Source organism: Colletotrichum lupini, chromosome 4 (assembly GCF_023278565.1).
Source record: "Colletotrichum lupini chromosome 4, complete sequence".
In the NCBI taxonomy this organism is placed as follows: Eukaryota; Fungi; Ascomycota; class Sordariomycetes; order Glomerellales; family Glomerellaceae; genus Colletotrichum; species Colletotrichum lupini.
This window is the reverse complement of record NC_064677.1, coordinates 5,033,215-5,051,404: the sequence shown is the minus strand read 5'-3', so window position 1 is coordinate 5,051,404 and position 18,190 is coordinate 5,033,215. Positions and strand designations below refer to the sequence as shown.

At 53.2% G+C, this 18,190-nt stretch overlaps 6 protein-coding genes across 6 annotated transcripts; 2 read left to right on the top strand and 4 right to left on the bottom strand.

Annotated features, from left to right (window-relative positions):
- Positions 1 to 36: 36 nt before the first annotated feature.
- Positions 37 to 4,346, bottom strand: CLUP02_08620 (unsaturated glucuronyl hydrolase; the record flags this gene model as incomplete). The annotated part of the gene is made up of 9 exons (XM_049287606.1): positions 37 to 819; positions 882 to 1,146; positions 1,204 to 1,400; positions 1,482 to 1,652; positions 1,754 to 1,952; positions 2,134 to 2,378; positions 2,902 to 3,814; positions 3,870 to 4,249; positions 4,311 to 4,346. The coding sequence occupies 9 exons, from the start codon at positions 4,344 to 4,346 to the stop codon at positions 37 to 39; spliced, it is 3,189 nt and encodes a 1,062-aa protein (XP_049144749.1).
- Positions 4,347 to 4,817: 471 nt separating this feature from the next.
- Positions 4,818 to 5,559, top strand: CLUP02_08619 (uncharacterized protein; the record flags this gene model as incomplete). The annotated part of the gene is made up of 2 exons (XM_049287605.1): positions 4,818 to 5,336; positions 5,434 to 5,559. The coding sequence occupies 2 exons, from the start codon at positions 4,818 to 4,820 to the stop codon at positions 5,557 to 5,559; spliced, it is 645 nt and encodes a 214-aa protein (XP_049144748.1).
- Positions 5,560 to 7,075: 1,516 nt separating this feature from the next.
- Positions 7,076 to 8,355, bottom strand: CLUP02_08618 (uncharacterized protein; the record flags this gene model as incomplete). Its single annotated transcript, XM_049287604.1, has 7 exons — positions 7,076 to 7,250; positions 7,304 to 7,325; positions 7,401 to 7,436; positions 7,477 to 7,664; positions 7,868 to 8,044; positions 8,103 to 8,205; positions 8,244 to 8,355. 7 exons carry the CDS (start codon positions 8,353 to 8,355, stop codon positions 7,076 to 7,078), a joined length of 813 nt encoding a protein of 270 aa, XP_049144747.1.
- A 40-nt stretch (positions 8,356 to 8,395) lies between these two features.
- Positions 8,396 to 10,802, bottom strand: CLUP02_08617 (uncharacterized protein; the record flags this gene model as incomplete). Its single annotated transcript, XM_049287603.1, has 11 exons — positions 8,396 to 8,461; positions 8,575 to 8,745; positions 8,877 to 9,071; positions 9,150 to 9,213; positions 9,315 to 9,929; positions 9,981 to 10,037; positions 10,102 to 10,199; positions 10,320 to 10,433; positions 10,486 to 10,497; positions 10,580 to 10,643; positions 10,693 to 10,802. 11 exons carry the CDS (start codon positions 10,800 to 10,802, stop codon positions 8,396 to 8,398), a joined length of 1,566 nt encoding a protein of 521 aa, XP_049144746.1.
- A 2,066-nt stretch (positions 10,803 to 12,868) lies between these two features.
- CLUP02_08616 (uncharacterized protein) lies at positions 12,869 to 13,174 on the bottom strand (the record flags this gene model as incomplete). The annotated part of the gene is made up of 1 exon (XM_049287602.1): positions 12,869 to 13,174. One exon carries the CDS (start codon positions 13,172 to 13,174, stop codon positions 12,869 to 12,871), a length of 306 nt encoding a protein of 101 aa, XP_049144745.1.
- Positions 13,175 to 16,262: 3,088 nt separating this feature from the next.
- CLUP02_08615 (uncharacterized protein) lies at positions 16,263 to 18,178 on the top strand (the record flags this gene model as incomplete). The annotated part of the gene is made up of 9 exons (XM_049287601.1): positions 16,263 to 16,276; positions 16,335 to 16,414; positions 16,497 to 16,596; positions 16,697 to 16,730; positions 16,818 to 17,166; positions 17,272 to 17,651; positions 17,707 to 17,744; positions 17,804 to 17,823; positions 17,880 to 18,178. The coding sequence occupies 9 exons, from the start codon at positions 16,263 to 16,265 to the stop codon at positions 18,176 to 18,178; spliced, it is 1,314 nt and encodes a 437-aa protein (XP_049144744.1).
- Between the last annotated feature and the right edge of the window lie 12 nt (positions 18,179 to 18,190).

The window sequence follows — 18,190 nt, the reverse complement described above, 5'->3', positions numbered from 1 at the left end:
CTGAATATACTTCAGTCATTCTCCGCGTTCAAATGCTCAAGACCGGTTCTCGTCAAACAACTCTGGGACGCCCATTTCCAGAAGCTTGTTCCCCACCAGCAGAAAGAAGTAGTCAGCATACACCAGTCCGTGGTTTGCCCACCTTCGCGGCGCAAATTCGTAGTTGTTGATGGTTGCCCCATTCAATATGGTCTCCGGCTCATCCCCCATTTCCACTTCCCAACCTACTTCTTCAACCACCGTGCCGTGCTCGACCGTATCGATCGACCTTTGAGACTTCACATAGAATCCGCCACTATTGATGTGGTTGTTACAGGTAGCGCGAGTGAGACCGATGGCGCTTCTCAGGTACGTTGATGGCCTTCCAAGCGCCGTCAGAGCCTCGTGAATGAGCAACATGCCATACGCCGCAATCATGGAGGCACTGACATCCGGAGGTTGTGCCATGTCTTTGGGCGCAGCAAAGTCCCACGGCGGGATCCCGCTCGAAGGGAGCTGCTCAAGGAAATAGTCCGCACACGAGATGGCTGTATCGAGGAAAGATTTGTCCCGTGTCCAGCCATAAGTCTGCGCGAATCCGGCGACAGCCCACGCCTGTCCCCTCGACCATGAGGATGTGTCAGAATGTCCCTGATTTGTAATCTTTTCCTTTGGCACGCCGGTCGCCTGGTCAAAGTTGACAACGTGGAAGGTGGAAGAGTTCGGGCGAATGTGGTGCTCCCTCGTCGTTTCGGCGTGCTTGACAGCCGCGTTCCACATGTCATCGTCTCCAAGCTGAGAAGCAGCCCAGAAGATCACGTCGAGGTTCATCATGTTGTCCTGGCTTCCGTTTAATAATATAATTCACAGAGTGTTGACTGTAGTCGCGAGGTGGTGCTTACAATGATCACGAGAAAGTCTTTACTCGGGTCCAGGAACTTGTATCGCTTCGTTACACAGATGTCCCACGACCGGATGGATCCCACGGTGGCGTCAAACCGGCTATACAGCGACCTAGCTGCCGTTAAAGCCGTCTCGAAGGATCTGCGGTCACCCGAAAGCTCCCACGCGGGTCGTGCCCAGGGAAAGATCATGAAGCCCAGGTCATGTGTCGTCTTGAGCTCTGCGTTGGGGTGGAGGGTTTCTGTCCACCACTTACAGGCGAACCTTGGTGCACGGGTCAGTCGATTGAAGTTTTGGAATATTGGCATCTGGGGGAGTTACTCGAGATGTAGTAAGTTGGGCTCATCCTCTGCTGACCAGCCTAGCCGTTTCAAGAGATGGGGGTGCCTACGCCTTCGCTCGAGGAGGAGATAGAGACACCCGGGGAAGAAGCCCGAGGTCCAAAAATCCAGTTCGCGGTAGACGTACTTTGTGCCGCCTGGTTTGGTGTATTCCGGGAAAAGGGTCGGGGGCGAAGACTTTGCACCGAAAAAAAATATTTGTTAGCAGATGAAGGAGCTTTCTATTCTTACGGCAGCTCATAGGGGAGTTGCTCATACCGATGAGAAGCTTTGTTTTGCCACGCCCCAGATCTTGGCTGTGACCTTGGGGGAGAAGAGCGAGGCCGCCAGAGACTTTTCTCCCTGCTTGATGATCTCTGCTGAAGAGAACGGAGGAGTCGTGAGACCGGCTACTGTTTCCATATTCTCCTGGCAGTGTTTGCTGCGCTTCTGTTGTTGAGGTGAAAACACTCTGCGTTAGCATGGAGGGGCCGCGGTGGTGACGATAGTGATGAGGGCGTTAAGAGCACTAAGAGCACGATTTTACTTACACAAGCGTTGCCGCCCATCTTGAAGTCCGTGCCATCGTCAACTAACCTCTTATTGAGGCTGTTCGTGACTGGGACTTTCTCTGTTATGATGGCTTCAGGAGTCATGTTGCTAGTTCTGACTTGGTTGAAGTTTTTCTGTCCTATGATTCCTTTCGAAGTGGGCAGGCTTGGAGTAATCGATAGCAAGTTGTAGTGCCCGCTTTCTCAAAGGACATAAGAGACTGATGGAACGTACTCACTAGGAACTCATCTTTTGGGGCACCGCATTCAAGTAATCACTTTCCTATTCATCCTATTCGCCTCCCAGACCTCTGGCTCCATGGGAATTACGGCCAAGAGACACGACGCCTTAGTCATGGGACACGTCCCCGCGGACAAACCTTCCCAATAGAAACATGGGCTCGCAAGTTGACAGACCACCCATCGGCTCCCGGCGGTAGAGCTTTCGGGCCGCATAGCCTATTGATGAAAAGCGGTTTGTTGTGCTCGGTGGGATGTTCTGCGTTGTGTTGATGATGCCGGAGGATTGTCCGGAACTTGCTCCGCACTCCGGTATAGGAGAGTTGAGAGTGCCGAGCCACCCGGGATGCAAGGATGAACGAGGACCTCGCTTGGAAGGATCAATCTATTGGATTACACAAAGACTAGTGTAATGTTCCACGAAATAGACACTGAGGCTTGCCGCTGATGCCAGTCCTATAGCCGTTTCTCGGCCTCTAGCTCCCCGAACATGTTGGAAGCCGATCACTGAGGCTTTCTCCATGGAGACCAAAGATCATGGCTGGGACTTACTACCATGAGATTAATACAGTCACCAAATTCAATCTGATTTTTTTCACCCGTCTGTGATCACGCCTCTTTCCATCAACCTTCGAGATTGGTTTGTTTCTTGTAAGCCTTAGATTTTATCAAGTTCAAGACAATCCGGTCCAAGCGAGATATAGACATGAAACAAGCATCAATAAGGCTAGACACACATGAGAAACTTACACTCTGTTCCTTTCTATGAAGCCCCATCCGAAGACCTCCATCTAATTGTTTAAACTAGGAGTTGGCTCACAGATGCTCATTTTGGACTGGTTGCAGCTCTGCCGGATATGTAATTACCAGGATACCCTCCTGCATATCTAGCAAGACAGCAAGAGAACCTTGGTCTGCCCGACCGCCACCCCTTCCAAAGTGATCTTCTCCTTGACGATCCCCGAATCCTCATCAGCCCATACATCCTTCACTTTCAACCCTCCACCGGGACACTCCTCCAACCCTTCAACCTCCTTCCATGGCACCTCGATGCTCGTCTTGTTCCTCCCATAGTTCAAGGCGAGGACAACGTACCGGTACGCTCCCGTCTCGATGGCGCCTCCCCATACCTGCACCTCGTCCTCCCTCGACAACCTAGGCAAGTACTTCACAGCTTCGCCCCTCTCATCCTGAGAGATGGCGATGATGTCCTCATTGAGTAGAATCCTTAACGATGAATCCCGAATCTTCGTGACGTCGGCACCGATGATGAGAGGTGACTTGAGCGCCGCCCAAAACGAAAAGTGCGTCTGCTCCTCCACCTCGGACATGTACACGATCTTTCCGCTGAGATTATACCCGACTCCTACTTCCAACATATCCATGTCCGCCCAACTACCCCTCTCCTTTGCCTGGAACGGCGAGATCTCTCTCATCTTCCGGATCATAGTCAGCACGCTCACCCCGGCGTATCCGGTGTTAAGACAGTACGCCGTCTTGCAGATATTGGCCTTGTCCTCCGCGAACCGCGCGTGAATGTCGCCAGACATACGGTATGAGGCAGCGCCGACCTGGTCCGCCCAGTACCAGGGGAACTGGTGGCCCCACTGGCATAGACTGTATAGTATTTTGTGACCGGTTGCCAGGAGGGCGGACGACATTGTCTGGAAGCGTTCCTGCTGGGTGTGCGTACCCGCGTGGAAGCCGCCGCAGTTGTCGTACTTTAGATAGTCGATGCCCCAGGCGGCGTAGGTTTGGGCATCGAGCTCTTCGTAGCCCCAGGAGCCGGGTGTAAAGCCACAGCCAAAGATTCCCGAGTCACTAGGTTTTCGTTAGCATTCGTTTTCGCGAGTCGCTTTCTGCTCTTCAACTGGACCTCTTCGAGTGGAAAAGAAGCAGAAGACGGAGGCAGAGTGAGAAGCATCCATGGAAGTAAGAACAGTACCTGTAGAGACCAATCTTGAGGCCTAGGGTATGAACGTGCTCCGCGAGTGTCGAGATACCAGACGGGAAGCGGGTAGCATTATGCTGCTGCCGGCCCTCGACGTCTCGTTCGAGAGCCTGCCAGCCCTCATCCATGACGACGTAGCTGTATCCCGCCTTTGCTAGGCCCTTTTCTACCATTGCTGTTGCTGTGTCCTCAATCAGGGTTTGGTTGATATTCTGCTTGAACGTGTTCCACGAGTTCCAACCTATCTCGGAACAGAGGACATGTAAGTGAGTAGGACATTGACTTTGAGTTTTGGATTGCAAGTTCTATGAGACGGGTAATTTTCTCACCCATTTGTGGCTTGCTGGCCCCTAGGGTAGAGGGAACTGCGGTAAAGATAGCGAGGAACGTCAAAAATCGCATGGTGTGGACTCTCGTAGGGAAGTATGGGATCCATGCACGTTGACTGAATCAAGACGCCATGGAAGCTATGTCTCCCTTTTAAACCAAGGTCTACACTCAGCTGAGGGGCCTTTCGAGAAAACGATGAACTCTTGTCATCTAGAGAGATACGACTTCATCCGGAGGATATTTCCGCTGCAGCTTTCCCGTCCGGGAAAGACCCGATCTGCGGGGGATCATCTTTCCATCGTGTTCCCCGCATTCCGGGACAACTATCGGGGCATGGATCCGGCCCGGGAGACTGACCCGGTGACCATTGGTTAGTCGCGGTGAACTTGGAATGAATTGAATACAACGAGTGTTGTGGTCCACTTAGCATGGTATATTGGTCCATGTGAATCTGCCGGTAAGAGACTGCCACTTCTCGTGTCGTTGAATCTTACTTCTTTTCCTCTCGACACTACTTGACAAACCTTGTTATTCACATAAAACATGAAGCTTATCAGTTTGTTGAGAATCTTCACTCTCGGAACGGTATCAGCGGTGACCGCCGCAGAGAGGAAACCGCTCTCTTACATATCCAAACCGGCGGGTACCTACGTGCCCCCAAAGACCTCCGACACGACAACGCTCCTAGACTTTGTCAAATCTAGGAGCGACCTGACAACGCTCGCCGAGGTTCTCGACGGATCCGCGGGCTTCACGGAAGCGTTCGACACCGTCCCCACCTGGAACTTCACCTTCTTCGCGCCCTCGAACGCCGCCTATGAGAAAAACACGGGACAGTACTTCAACACCTTTTTGCCGACGCCAAAGGGTAAGTGGTGGCTCGGCAATCTGGTGCAGCACCACTACGTGCCCAATTCGCAGCTTCTCACGAGTGTCTTCAACGAGACTGCGACCAGGATCCAGACGGGGTCGTACTTGTACGTTGGCATGCAGGTCAAGGATGGACAGGTGTGGTTGAACGATGTTGCGGCGGTGACGGACGGAGATTTGAGGGTTACCAATGTGCGTTCTGTTTTTCGGCAAAAAGAAACAAGATCTCCAACTAATGTCGATTCGAACTGTTCGGAACCAATCGTGCTAACGGGAGTTTGGGTCCTAGGGCGTCGTTCATATCATCAATCGTGTTCTTGATCCATCGGCGCAACTCTTTGAAGCAGATAAGCCCAAGGTCGACCAGAAGTTCATTGCTGGGAGCTGCTCTGACACGTCTCTGCCATACTGTTAGACTCGACGAGAGACTGTACACGAGAGAATCCGAAGGCTGGCAGCCCTCAGAATATTGGCCAAGCAAATCGACACATCACCCACAGCCTTTGAGTAAACAGGTTTTGTATATCTCATGATGCTCCACTCTCATGAGCTGTAATCGGAATCACTCGCCGCTTAGGATTACCTTGTTCTTCGCACCACATATGGGGGATAGGTCGATGGCACTCAAATAAGGTTACCAAGAAGGTTCGAGATTTGACTTTATTCCCACCTGAATATGCAAACTCAGGATCTTCCGGTAGATGAAAGGAAAATTCTCATTGGAGCGCCAAATACCACAAGTCGTATATACCGTAGTATTACTAAGTCTTCCCACGCGCACTTGTTTCAAATCCCTAGACTGCGGGTTATCCCACCCGACTTGGCTTCAGTCAAGGATGTGTGTAAGGCAGACAGCTGAATGCATACATGTACGAACGGTTCGTCCCGAGCGAGATTGAACTATATCGAGTCCGCCAGAGGGCACCTCTCTCAACCGGAGAAAAAGGGCAACAAAGACAAAGAAAGATGATAGTCGACAACATACATCCAGCGACATCACACCATGGAAAAGTCAAACAGCATACCGCGTGGCGAAGTCTCTCCTGTCCCCGGCACACGCGATCCGCGGTGTTCCTCGGATTTGACGTTGGATCCGAGGCGGAACTAGGTCAAACTCAAAGACCGACGCCGGGAACGAGGGGCATTAGTCCGGGGAGATCTGGCTCGAGAATACCATGTCGCCCCCCCTGGAGTCTGGACCGCACTTCTCATGGGTTTCTGAGAGACACCGATGACATTGTAGCATTCTGGGGCAATTGGGAGGGGAGGGTGTGTTGCTGCCCCGAGTCAAATCTTCATCACAGTCTGCCTGGTCTCGAATCCGAAGTAGACTGTCACTGCAAGTAGGATGAGTTTGGCCAGACCGGTGAGAACTAAGGTGACTATAATGACAACAAGAGAGGGTAGCTCAAAGGCATTTATGTGTCTGAGTAGAATGGCAATTCCGGAATGATAGATTCGATATCCCCCCAAAGTGGCCGCAAGACAAGACCAATAAAGCGACTCCCCAAATTCAATGCCTCTTCTGCCTCGCAAGTTCTTACCATTACTTCTACAACGGCTTCATCTAGTAGATAATCCACGTCCAGACAGACTATCCTCAGATCGGCTTGGGCTTAGCTGTGGGAAATCCCGGCGCGACGCGAAGCGCGTTTAAGCAACTTCACGAAAGAAACGCGTCTTCCTCTAGCCCCAGCACCAACCGTGAGCCGGCCCCTCTTCCCTGAAAGTCAAAAAAGCTCCCCTTCCAACCGGCAAAATCACGTTTGTCAGCACGCAGAACATGGACGTGGACGTGGAACCAGCCGGCCTTTTCTCTTCTTCGCGGCAATTTTACCTCCGCAAGCCGGAAGGCGAAGGCCGAGCCAAGGCTTTGTGATATGGTGCAGCTTGAGCAGGATCTCTCTTATCATACCGGGGCGGGCGGGAACTCAGAGGAGAGAGGGGCTGCTGAAGCTCGGAGGCTGGAGCAGGAAGGAAGCTTTGTGGAGCGGGCGCTGTTCGTCCCTAGACAGCCGGGGTGACAGGACGTGCTTCGTGATGTGGGCTATGTATGATGGTGGCAGCGATCTAGATGCCCAGAATTGCAATCCCACTTCGTCGTTCCTGCGAAGGTTGGTCTAGATACCGCGGTAATTTCGCCGAACAGTCGTTCATACCCATGGATTGTAATGAGGAGGACTGTCCGAGTCGGTTGTTCCTTACAAGCAGCATGGCATTCTTGAAAAGAAAGAAAAATAGCATATCCTTGCTGACATCCCTTTTTTGGGGCACCCTCGCTAGTAGCAAGCTCTCGAGGACGACAGTGCACACACTTTACTAGCTCTTCCACTCTGCTTCCCAAAGACGTCTAGCCTTGGAGTCAAAAGACGTTTGACAGGGCAGAATGCCAAGCTTGAACTTGCTAGAGCCGAAGAACGTGGTTCGGCCGATAAACGCTGAATTCCGGGCTCGTGAGATCGGCCACTAACCATTTTGGAATTGGACGCTGTGCAATCAACGACATCGAGAACGTCATTGCTGGGCAGAAATCATCCAATGGTCAGTGAATGGCGATGCTTCGCGGGGCTCATCGGCCGCTTGGATTTGTTGAGCTCCAGAGTCGAATTCGAGAGCAATACGGAACCCATGCCTAGTATCCGGTCTAGTAGTAAATGCCCTCGGAACTCTTGTCGCCTAGCTTTGGCAGCCCAACTTGTCTAGCACGCCTATGAAATTCTGACGATGTCGTATTGCGGCTGGATAAGATCTGCATTATAGGCGTTATCGTTTTCACTACCCCCGTGGAGCTCTCAGCCGTGTTTGCGTTGCAATCATGGAGGAATACTCTGGAAACAAAGTAGAAAGGATGTTGTCCTTCTATATGGGAAACAACAACGGTGAAGCCTCCGGAAACTGCACTGACACTTTTCTTCAGTGCTATCAGTTTAGTCCCCTTCATTTTCCAATTCACTTGACTGCTTGGAAATATCACATGGGAATCCAAATCCCATTGCATTTGCTTCAACCGGGAACTGTTGGTTCAAGCCGATTTGTACATGGAACGGCGAATCGTAGGAGCCTAGGCACAACATGGTCAGCATGTCGTTACGAAGCTACCGTCCCATCTATGGCCGGGGTACCGGCGAGATGGCATGCCGTCGAATAGCTTGTGCTTCTGGACGACTTCCTCTTGCATCGACTGCCAGGCGGGAAAACGAGAATCCGCCATGGAAGCCGCCTGCTACCTCCCGAATTTGGCCCTTGATAGTCTAGAGACCAAGAGCCATTCCTTGGCCGAGGAATGCTGCGAGATCTGGTCTACGCAGACTAACAGGCTTGAAGGACTTGAGTGCGACCCCTCAAAATACAATTTACGTCAAGCCGTTGACTTCCGAGCGACACCAATAAAAGTCGCGCCCATTTAGGTACACTGGATTCGGAAACGAACTTGACTTGGGCTCAGAGCATCGACCGAGCGCAAGGCTGGACTGTATCGCTTGCCCCGTTGAACGCGACTCTTGCGAACCATCCCGTCATATTGCGTGGAGACCGAAAGCGGCAGTGATCCCATGTGCCCCAGGTTGTTGAGGGTGTGAACCGCGGTTCGAGGCGCCGCGAACTCATCACACACGCACGGTCTCTAACGTCCTGCGGACAAGTCTGGCGGGATGCGAACGAGTACGTACGGGTTATCCGCTTGCGAGAGTACAAAGAAGAGGGTAGAGCCGGACTTGGGCGACAAGCGCCAACAGGTCGGTAGGAAAGACGGTTGAGGTCAGATAATTTGTCGAACGAAACGAAACGCCGTGTCAGTTGCAGCCCCGACTCCCCGAGTGCATCGGGCAGAGCGGTTTGGTGGTGTGGAGCAGGCAAGGTCGGTCGAAGCCTCGGAAACCACGAACATACACGGTGCAGGAAGGGAAAGAGGATACTGGAGTCTGGAGTCTGGAGTCTGGAAAGCAGGCAGGCCGTAGGCAAGTGGTGAGTGAATCAGGCGAAGCAAGAGCCACCGTTTTCTCTGACAAGTGTTAGACCGGGGTGGAGGATCGGATCGTCACGTGCACGGAAAAGATCCGGTTGAACTGGGCTCAACGGGGTGCGACATAGAGACACAGACTTAGGTACTATGACTGGGGAATTGCAGGGAAGGAGCGGTAGGGTAAGGGGAGGCGTTCTTCGATCGGCAACCGCTCGCCAGTTCTCTCCGGGACCTGGATCTGACTCTCACTCTGGCATTTCCATTGCTGACTGACGCCGATGCTGGGCGTGAGGCATCTAAGCTGCATGGTACTCCGTGCGCATGTTCTGGTGTCTGCTGTCGCGATGCTTCGTGAAAGAGAAAGGAAATCGTTGACAACGACCGAGAAGTACATTATTCGTTTTCTGCACGATGCTGTGTTGCCGCCGCCGCCGCCGCCGCCACCGCTCCTCTTCATCTTGTGTGGCTTCCCAGTGTACCTAGGGCTTGCTTGTCTTGTGTGAAGTCGAACTGCCGCGAGATGCTGCAGAACAACAACTTTCGATAAGACACGGGCCCGATGATGAACGGGCCACGGAGCAGACCAAGTCCCCCCTGACTTGACACCAAACACGCATCTTCTGTTGCTCGCTCCGGAGTCCGAGTTCGTTTGATCAAAGAAACCGATCCAGTGGACCAAGTCAGCATGCTCGCGTGTGATGTGCCAGGGGTAGAAGAAAGCAACAGGAAGAGCAAGCAGCTCCTGCTCATGATCCTGGCAGATTGTGTTCATAGAGACTCTGCTGTTAGTGAAGGAAATAATCTGGCCATGTCTTGAGGCATCCCTTCGAATGTCATTTTCCCAAACATGTTGGTGGCCTCTGCTCTCACCTTACTGATGGGCTATGACGGTAAGTTCCATGGTAAGTCGCAAAGGCGAATCAATCCAGTAGCTTGGCCCGCATGCATCTGCAGGCAGAGCGAGCGATACCTTACATGCAGACTGCAGCCCGGCACACAATACATTGAACATTGATTCTCTCATTTACCCTGCATTTTTTCCTCGTCTCGCTCGGGTACCCGTACGGGTAGCTGACGAAGTACCCTCTGAGACACTGTGCACTGTGTGGAGACATCTAGACTTAACTTCCTTATAGGGAATAGCGTCCCCTCTTGCCTCGCTCTACCTGAGGTACTCTCGATCCTCCAGCAAATGCTCATGAGCAATTACTGACTATGTACGGAGTAGTATCAGTCGAGTCCTGGGAAAAGGTAATGACAGCCAACTGGGTAGCCACATTATCCGTAGCCCGTAGTGTAGACCCATGGCCGATTGTCGTGTTGCCCAGCTTCTCATCGCGTGTTCAAAACGCCATCGACCTCATGGGGGTTAAAATGTACCTTGTATCCGACCTGATGTCGCCATGAGTGAGAGTGAGCCCGGAGTTGCACGATGAACCATAGGTACCTTAACTGCGAGGTGGCGGATACGTACCCTGCCACTGCCTTGCTCCTCCCGTGGACACTTGCCTTTCTTCGTGCAAACCCGCAGCTCCTGCCTGCCCAGTCAGGTAGGTAAAGATACGTATATCCCCTGTTCCGGACCACGCTTGTGTCTCCATGTCCCCGTCCGTATCGATTTCTCTGCTCTTTTGGATGGGTTTGGACCAATCTCGGCCCCCTTGCTCCCCGCTTCGTTCCACAGCCCCACACTTCATGGGGGCACATTGGAACATGGGAGAGCGGAGGGGAAGGGGAGGGGCTCGCCCGCTGCTGCAGCCTGCAGCAGCTCTCTTTTTTACATCGACTTTTGGAGTCTTGACACTCGAAGAGTCCAAGGTTACAACTTCTCAAGTCATGGACCAAAGCGTGGCAGGCTTGACTCTGAATGGACGGCTTCGAGCACGACGCACCGGCCCTCCGCGTCCCAATCCCCCCATCACCTTCCATTCGTCATGGGCCCCCGGCAAACCGGTAAATCCGACCCAGCTCAGCCCAGCCCAAGCCGCGTCCAGCATAGCACGCGCCGCCGAGCCTTGCAAGCCCAGCCATCTGCCCCAGGTCCTTGGTCCTCCAAAGGCTGTCATCAAAGCTGTCAGGACGAATCGAGCAACGTCCAGATCTCTCCTTCGGGAGCACAAAAGTCAATTTCAGCACGCCTTTCCTTGTCAGGCCTGACATCCCACCTTGTTCTTGGTCTTGACCTCCTTGGATTTCTTTCCCGTGTCAGCCTCTTCAACTCCAATCCAACGTCGAAAAAAGGCTTGATTAGTACCGAGATTTGACTTCGCACCTCGGCATTCTAGACTCATCAATGGCCGCGTACTTCGCCTTTCGTCAAGAACGACGACGGACAGCAATGTATTACGAGACCATGTCCAGCAGCCGTATCCCACCACCCTGCGGCCTGCCCCAGGCCCCAAGCAGGGAGCCAGACCGGTGAACGACGGCCCCTGTCAAAGCTCGCATATCAAGATTCAACCCGTCTGCCATCGTTTCTTTTCTCCCCACCGCTCGACTCTTGGCCATCTTGGGGCGTTGCTTTGAGATCTCTTTGTCGTCAACCAATTCGAGCTGAATGCCTACCGAATACTCTCCACGTGTGAATAAGCACGCGTTGTCTCGTACGTCTGCGACGGCAGTTGATCCATCCATCTTCCAGGAAAGAATCGCGGCTCTCGTTCTCACGCCTGTCTCGGCTGCCGCCTTCAGGTCCGTGACCCAGCGCAACGCAATGCAACCTCACGAATACCTTAATACGCTCTTCTCCGACTCCGAGACATACACAACGGAATCGCCGTTCTCCAACTTGAGGCGGGCACAAAGCTCCAGTGCCACTAGACTTCGTACAAAGAAACACTTTGGACCCGTACAATAGCCGCGGCAGCAGAGCAAAGAATCGCATCTTCGACCTGTCATTTGCCTGCCCTGACAACCCGGTCTGCCCATCAAACATGTGCTCCTCCAAGATCCGCTCCGAAGCCCCGAAATCTCTACCAGCATCGACCCAGTGTTTTCTTGTCTCGAGTTGCAGCCATCAACAAGCAGACAGGGACTGTAACATATCTGCTCGTACTTTCTATCCTCCGCAGTATGGACGGATACAGTCTACAAAGTACCCTCGACTCCACGCTCACGACATTTGCTCCGTACCCGTGGCCGCTGCAATCACACGCTATCCATCCTTAGCTTGCCCTGTGTGTCTCCGCTCTGGGGCCACGTTCTCAACAGCACGTCCCATATTGAACGCCTGCGCCTGAAGCACTGTGTGCTGTGCCGCAGCGCGACGGCGTCTTTTTGCCATCCACCTCCCAGCAAACCACCAACCAGACCCTTGTCCCAACTACCATGCCCGCGCCGTGTCGTGTCGTTTGATTTCGGTCGGCGACGGCGTGGGGCATCCACCTGGACCGAGCAAGCGAACGAACGAACACCCACCTGTCCAGAGAGAAAGAGAGACAGGACAACCACATCGAAGTCCCCAAGTCCCAGTCGCGGCTGGGTCTGGCCAGCACTATCGATTTCCAGGAGAATGGAAGCCCACCGTCGAGTAATACACGCACACAATACCAATCCATTGCCAATTTCCGCCAATCACTGATTGGTCAGGTTGGCCTTGCACTGCTAACTTAGGTAGATGATGAAAGTCGTCTCATGGCGCGCATCGGATGTCTTTGTGGCCAGTACTCACAGGAGGCCAGCCTTGGGGGTAGCAATCGACGTCAATAGTCTATTGAGATCCTGCGAGACCTCACGGTTGCTTGAGTTGTCATCTCTCACTCGGCTAATGTACTATGCTGCGCTTCACGGTGCCGTCGCCGCTGAGCAGCAACCTCTCTCGGGCGCGCGTGACGGTCTGTCTTGAGGTCAAAGAACTATGAGCTACTTTCCTTTTATGGACGGCATGCCAGTGCTGATTGAGGCAGGCTTCTAGAGCGCTGCTCAAGAATGGGCGTAGATGAGCTCGGTCGATTCGCAGGCTTGCAGCTATCCAAACCAGGAAATCAGCTTCCAGCGGCCATCTAGGAACACCCCTACACCGAGCGCAGCAGGAAGACGCTAAGCCAAACCACGTCGCGATGTTCCACATGCTCCCGCCTGCAAACCGAGTACAGTGCAGCGCAAGCGTTGTGTACTGCGTATTTCAACGACTCCAGCGTCGTTGCCAGCTGCACCAAGGGCCGCTCGGAAGCCTTACGCGCAGGTTGTGGTTCGACAGGCCGGCTGACTGGGGGCATGACAACTCGACGTTGGCATTCATTCTCATCGATGAGCCGGCACCGTAGGTATCTTCACCAGCTGAACGCAGCCAAACAACAGGCGGGCCGATCGAAGATGCCAAAAAGCGACGGGAGACAGAACCAAGACCAGCCGAGGTCCTCGATACCGCTAGTCGCGGTAAGCAGCAGGGATTCGATCTTGTACCCTGCACACTCGTCGCACTGGGCGCTTTTCCCGATCCCTCAATTCTCCACGGGTCCCAATCATCAAGGCAGGAGCCACCCCACAGGACCCAAGAATCATTAATTATTTTTCGTTGGCGCGCTCATTCAATATTGCACGCTGCACGCAGCACGCGTGGTGCTTTCTCGTGTCTTGATAATCGAGGGCGGGAGTTCATTTCGAAAGAGGGTCTTTCCTAGGCTCTCCCTGAGTCCCGTCGTTTGGCACGTTGTAAGCAACATTTCGCCCCTTTTCCCCTGCTTCTCCTCCCGCCCTATCTCGCAATGCAGCCGAAAGCCGCAAACCACGATGCTTTGACCACCGTTTAGACAGCCATGGCGCCGCCGACTGTGCTACAATGTGGAATACCTGGATCGCTTATACCCCATGGATTCCACTGGCAGCCCGGACCTAGGATGAGGGAGCTAAAATTGAGGGGCACAGTGCAGTGAGAAAAGGAAAGGCGTTAGCAATCGAGGGTCCAAAGAAATGGCTGGTGTTTGCTGACATGATTCTTCATTCTGCAGGGACTGGCCTAGAAAGGCTGATAGTCGCCAGATGAAGGCAGCAGTATGTGCTCCCAAGGCATGAGGAGGAGGAACGCAATCGCTCAAGCCCCAAAGCCGTGAGAACCAAGCCGCAAGCAATCGAAGGCAGCGAAGAAGGCTTTGACAGCGTCGGTGCGAAGGTTCTAAGTTCTGACAGGACGTCCACGGCGACGCCTAGGCTCTGCTATGCGTTAGCTCGGCCCTCGAAAGAACAATCCAACGAGCCGTCGGTAGGGAACAGCAGCGTATCCCAAACCGGACAAGTCAGGTACATGAGCTGCAGACGTTTTGGCGCGAGATTGAAGAGAGAAGGGATCGCCAGCAGGTTCAGCAATTGAACCAGGCGGTTGGTTATTGCGGCAATGGCTACGACAACGGCGTCGATGTTGGCCCTGGTTCTGGATCGCCTACCCGTTATTACACAGGCAAGCCAGGACCCAAGAAGAGAGATGTCAATCTGCACTTCTGCAGTGTCGCATGCTAGGTAGTCATCACAACGATGCAAAGCCGCCGTAGCCCGACATTTGTCGAGTGTACGTACCGAGGGAAGAGGGCTTGAGGAGAGACATGGAGATACTGGCAAAGTCAAGTCACGAGGTGCAGAAACTAACCATGGGATTGGAAGAGCTGGTAGGCCGCGCCGCCCCAGACCTTACAGGCTCACATACTGTAGCTCTCGAGGCATGGCAGTCCAGGTTCTCACTGGACTGGACTGGACTGGTCCGGTCGGCCGCGTCCTGACCGACAGGACCCATGGCCGTGGGCGGGACGCAACCTAGCAGTATGGCTTGCAAGCAGGGCTATCTCTTGGCGTAAAAGGATATCTGTCGCTAGCATTGTCCTAGTGGACGATATCCAAGTCTCCTATTCACATGTACAGATAGAGGAGCTAGAGGGTGGACGATGGCGATGAACGATGGCATGTTGCTGAGAGAGGGGGAAGCCTGTCAAGGTCATTGAGTAGATGGGCGGGGAGGGTTGATGCAGTCGGTAATACTTGGGTACCTCAAGGTAAGGTAGGCAAGGTATCGGGATATGTACCTCTCATCTCCCAATGGTATGGCGGAGGTCGAGGATGGTGCAAGCGTCGTAGTGTATCCGTAGTTGCGCTTGTGCTGCTGGAAGCCAAACCTTCTTCCCTGGTCGGCTGCAGGTGGGTGTGTGCTAGTATATCTTTCTCATCTCGTGTGCCTTAGTTATCTACTGGGGGGCCTAGGAGTACATGGAAAGGGGATTGGATCCTCTAATTGTCGTCACTCTGCGCCTTTTTCGAGCATCATGGTACAAGTTCCGTAGGAGGGTGATATGAAGCAAGAAGAGAGAAGAACGAAGGAAGGGGCGAGCATGTTGCCCGGGTTCAATTGCGCTTACGTGACCTTGGGAGTATTGAATGGGAAGGTAAGGTACGTTACATGAGGTAATCAGATGGAGAGAGGAAGAGAGAGAGGGAAAGATAGAAATGAGGTTTTGGGGCAGGACGAAGAAGGAGGAGGAAGGGAAACAGAAGGAGAGGGTGGAAGTCACTTTGGACGGCTCCACTTTCCTCCTCTTCGAACAAGCACCACCCACCACCTCGCTTTAGCAGTCACCACCAGGCTCACATCTTGAGCAGGAAGGAAACCAGAAGTCAGTGGACCAACCCCGCCGATGGAAAGAGCAAGGTAGTTGCGGAAGCCTGTGCCTGCCTGTGATTGCTAACCCCGTTGTTCCTCGTTCCTTCCTATGGACTTCCTCTGGAGTGTGATTGTTTCTTTCTGTCCCCGTGGACCATCGTTCTTGCAATGTAACTCGGGTCTCCGAGAGATGTAAGATAAGGTACCTTGGTGGGACTTCTCTTCCTGAGGCGTCTATGGTACAAACCGGTGTCGTTGGTTGTCGCCTCATGCTTGACTTCCGCCAACACAGTTCCCGTCCAGTCTTCCCGCTGCCTGTCTATTCTTCACCCGCCCGTTTAACTTTTGTGCTCTTTCCTCTCGACAACTCTCTCTCACACACACGCACATACTATGTAAGATGTAATGAAGTACCTTGGCATACATCCACACCCTTTATTCCACTTGGTCAAATTTTCTCATCGAAATGTAAGAAATTATCAGCACTTGCATCCTGCCTTCCATTGGGAGAGGCAGAAAAAGAGAGCGCGTATCAATTTACTCGGGTACCCGCACAACCAGATATCATCAGTTGATGTTCCGTTCAGAGTAGAATCCCAAGAGAATAGCCCACATATCTGCCCTTTCTCTCTCCGCTCCACCTGAGGGAGTCTCCGTCGGCATCCATCCATGGAACACCTCACATTTCAGAGCTCCAAACAACTGAGGTATCCGTAGGCACCTTTGGTAATCCGTACCTACCATACTCCGTACGCGCACCGCGACATTGGCACTCCCACCCACCAACCACGCACACACCCCCTCAAAGGTACCTCTACACCCCGGTCATCCTTCTTCGTCTTCTTCTTCTTCTTCTTCTCCCTCTTCCTCCCCCCTTCGCTCCATAGCGGCATGCCCCGGGCATGGAGGTCGAGGTTAGAAAAGATGGAAAGGTATCTTTGTATCTTTGTAGCGCGCACTGTACTCTACAACCCAGCTAGCACTTGACACCCTGGTCGCACCCCCAAGGGCCCCCGTCGCGTCTCTGAGAAGTCCGAACCATGTACTCGAGTAGAAGAGGGCCCAGGCAGCCCAAGACCGCCACCCCCCGCCTTTCGTTTTTCCTTAAACTGTCTGGTTATGGCCGCAGCCCGTGCTACCACCTCGCTATCCTCTTTTCATTCACTCCGCAGTTCCCTTTCACCTTATCCTCAATCGAGCTGCTTTTCCCCAACTGACACTTGTTGCTTGTTTTCGAGAGCAGGGGAAATCGCTTGAACCACCAACGACGTACGTCAAGCCGCCCCGATACCTCATCGAGAACCTATCTGTATCCATACCCATACCCGTCTCCTCTTATCCCCTTTTTTCTTCTTCTGTTCTTTTCTGGGGGGCGTCCAAGAACCCGTTCTTCGGCTCCGTGGATTCCATTGAAATCCGGACGAGAGAGATACGACACCCCAACCATCTCACCCTTCACCCTCACCCTCATCCACTCGGTACCTGACCTGACCCGGTCTTGCCTGACAACTGACCCTTGGTCCAACGTCTCTCTCTGGCTCTGGACTCTCGGCCTTACCTTTCCCTCCTGCCCCCCCTCTCAGGTTACCCCCAGTCTCTCTTCTCGGCCTTCTCCCCCCGTCAAAAAAGGGATCCCCCCAAAAACCGCCGAGTGACCTCGACTCTTTCTCCCACTACCCCCGACCCAAGTTTCTCACTCGAGTCGCGTTTTTTCCTTTTTCTGCGCGGCCACCCCATCGCACCACGCATCTCCGCAGAAATACCTACACAAATCCGCTCGGCTCATAACCCGCACCGCAGCCAGTTCGTTTCGCCAGGCCAAGCCTTCCCGCTTTCCGCTGCGAACAAACCACAACCACCACCACCACCCACCTGCTGCCGCCACGCTACCTTGTGCTTGTCTCCAAAAAAGACCAGCTTCCTTCTACCACCAAACCATCCATCCACCGCGCCCGCGCCGCCTGTCCGAAAAATAGTCGCCGTCGACTATTGACTATTTGGGACAAATCTTCATTCAGCCTGTCCGCTATCCGCTGTGGCTACCGACAAGCAACAAGTGCATGTCAGGCACGGAAGCTCCAAAAGTCAAACAAAGCAAATAAAAAATTAAATCAGCAAATTCCTCGCTTCCGTTGGTCGGCAGGGGAAAAAAACAAAAAAGGTACTACTACACACGCAACCGCGCTATCAGTCGCCCGCGTAACCTACCCACCTACCTACCACCTACCCTACCAACTCAACTCTCCTACCTGCCATCTTTCTCAATCAGTCAACCTTACCTGCCTTCCCACCTCCACCACACGCAAGGCACCGCATCCGCTCCGCACCAGACTCAATACAGGTTACCTCCCGTTCCGACCTGCCTCCTTCTGCGACAACATTCAAGCTACACACAGCAAGAGCTCATCCACCCTGATCAAGTATAGATCAATCGGCACCACGCTCAAAGCAGTATCTCCACCGTTTTTTTTACCTTTTACTGCCTTGTGATACCATCCAACA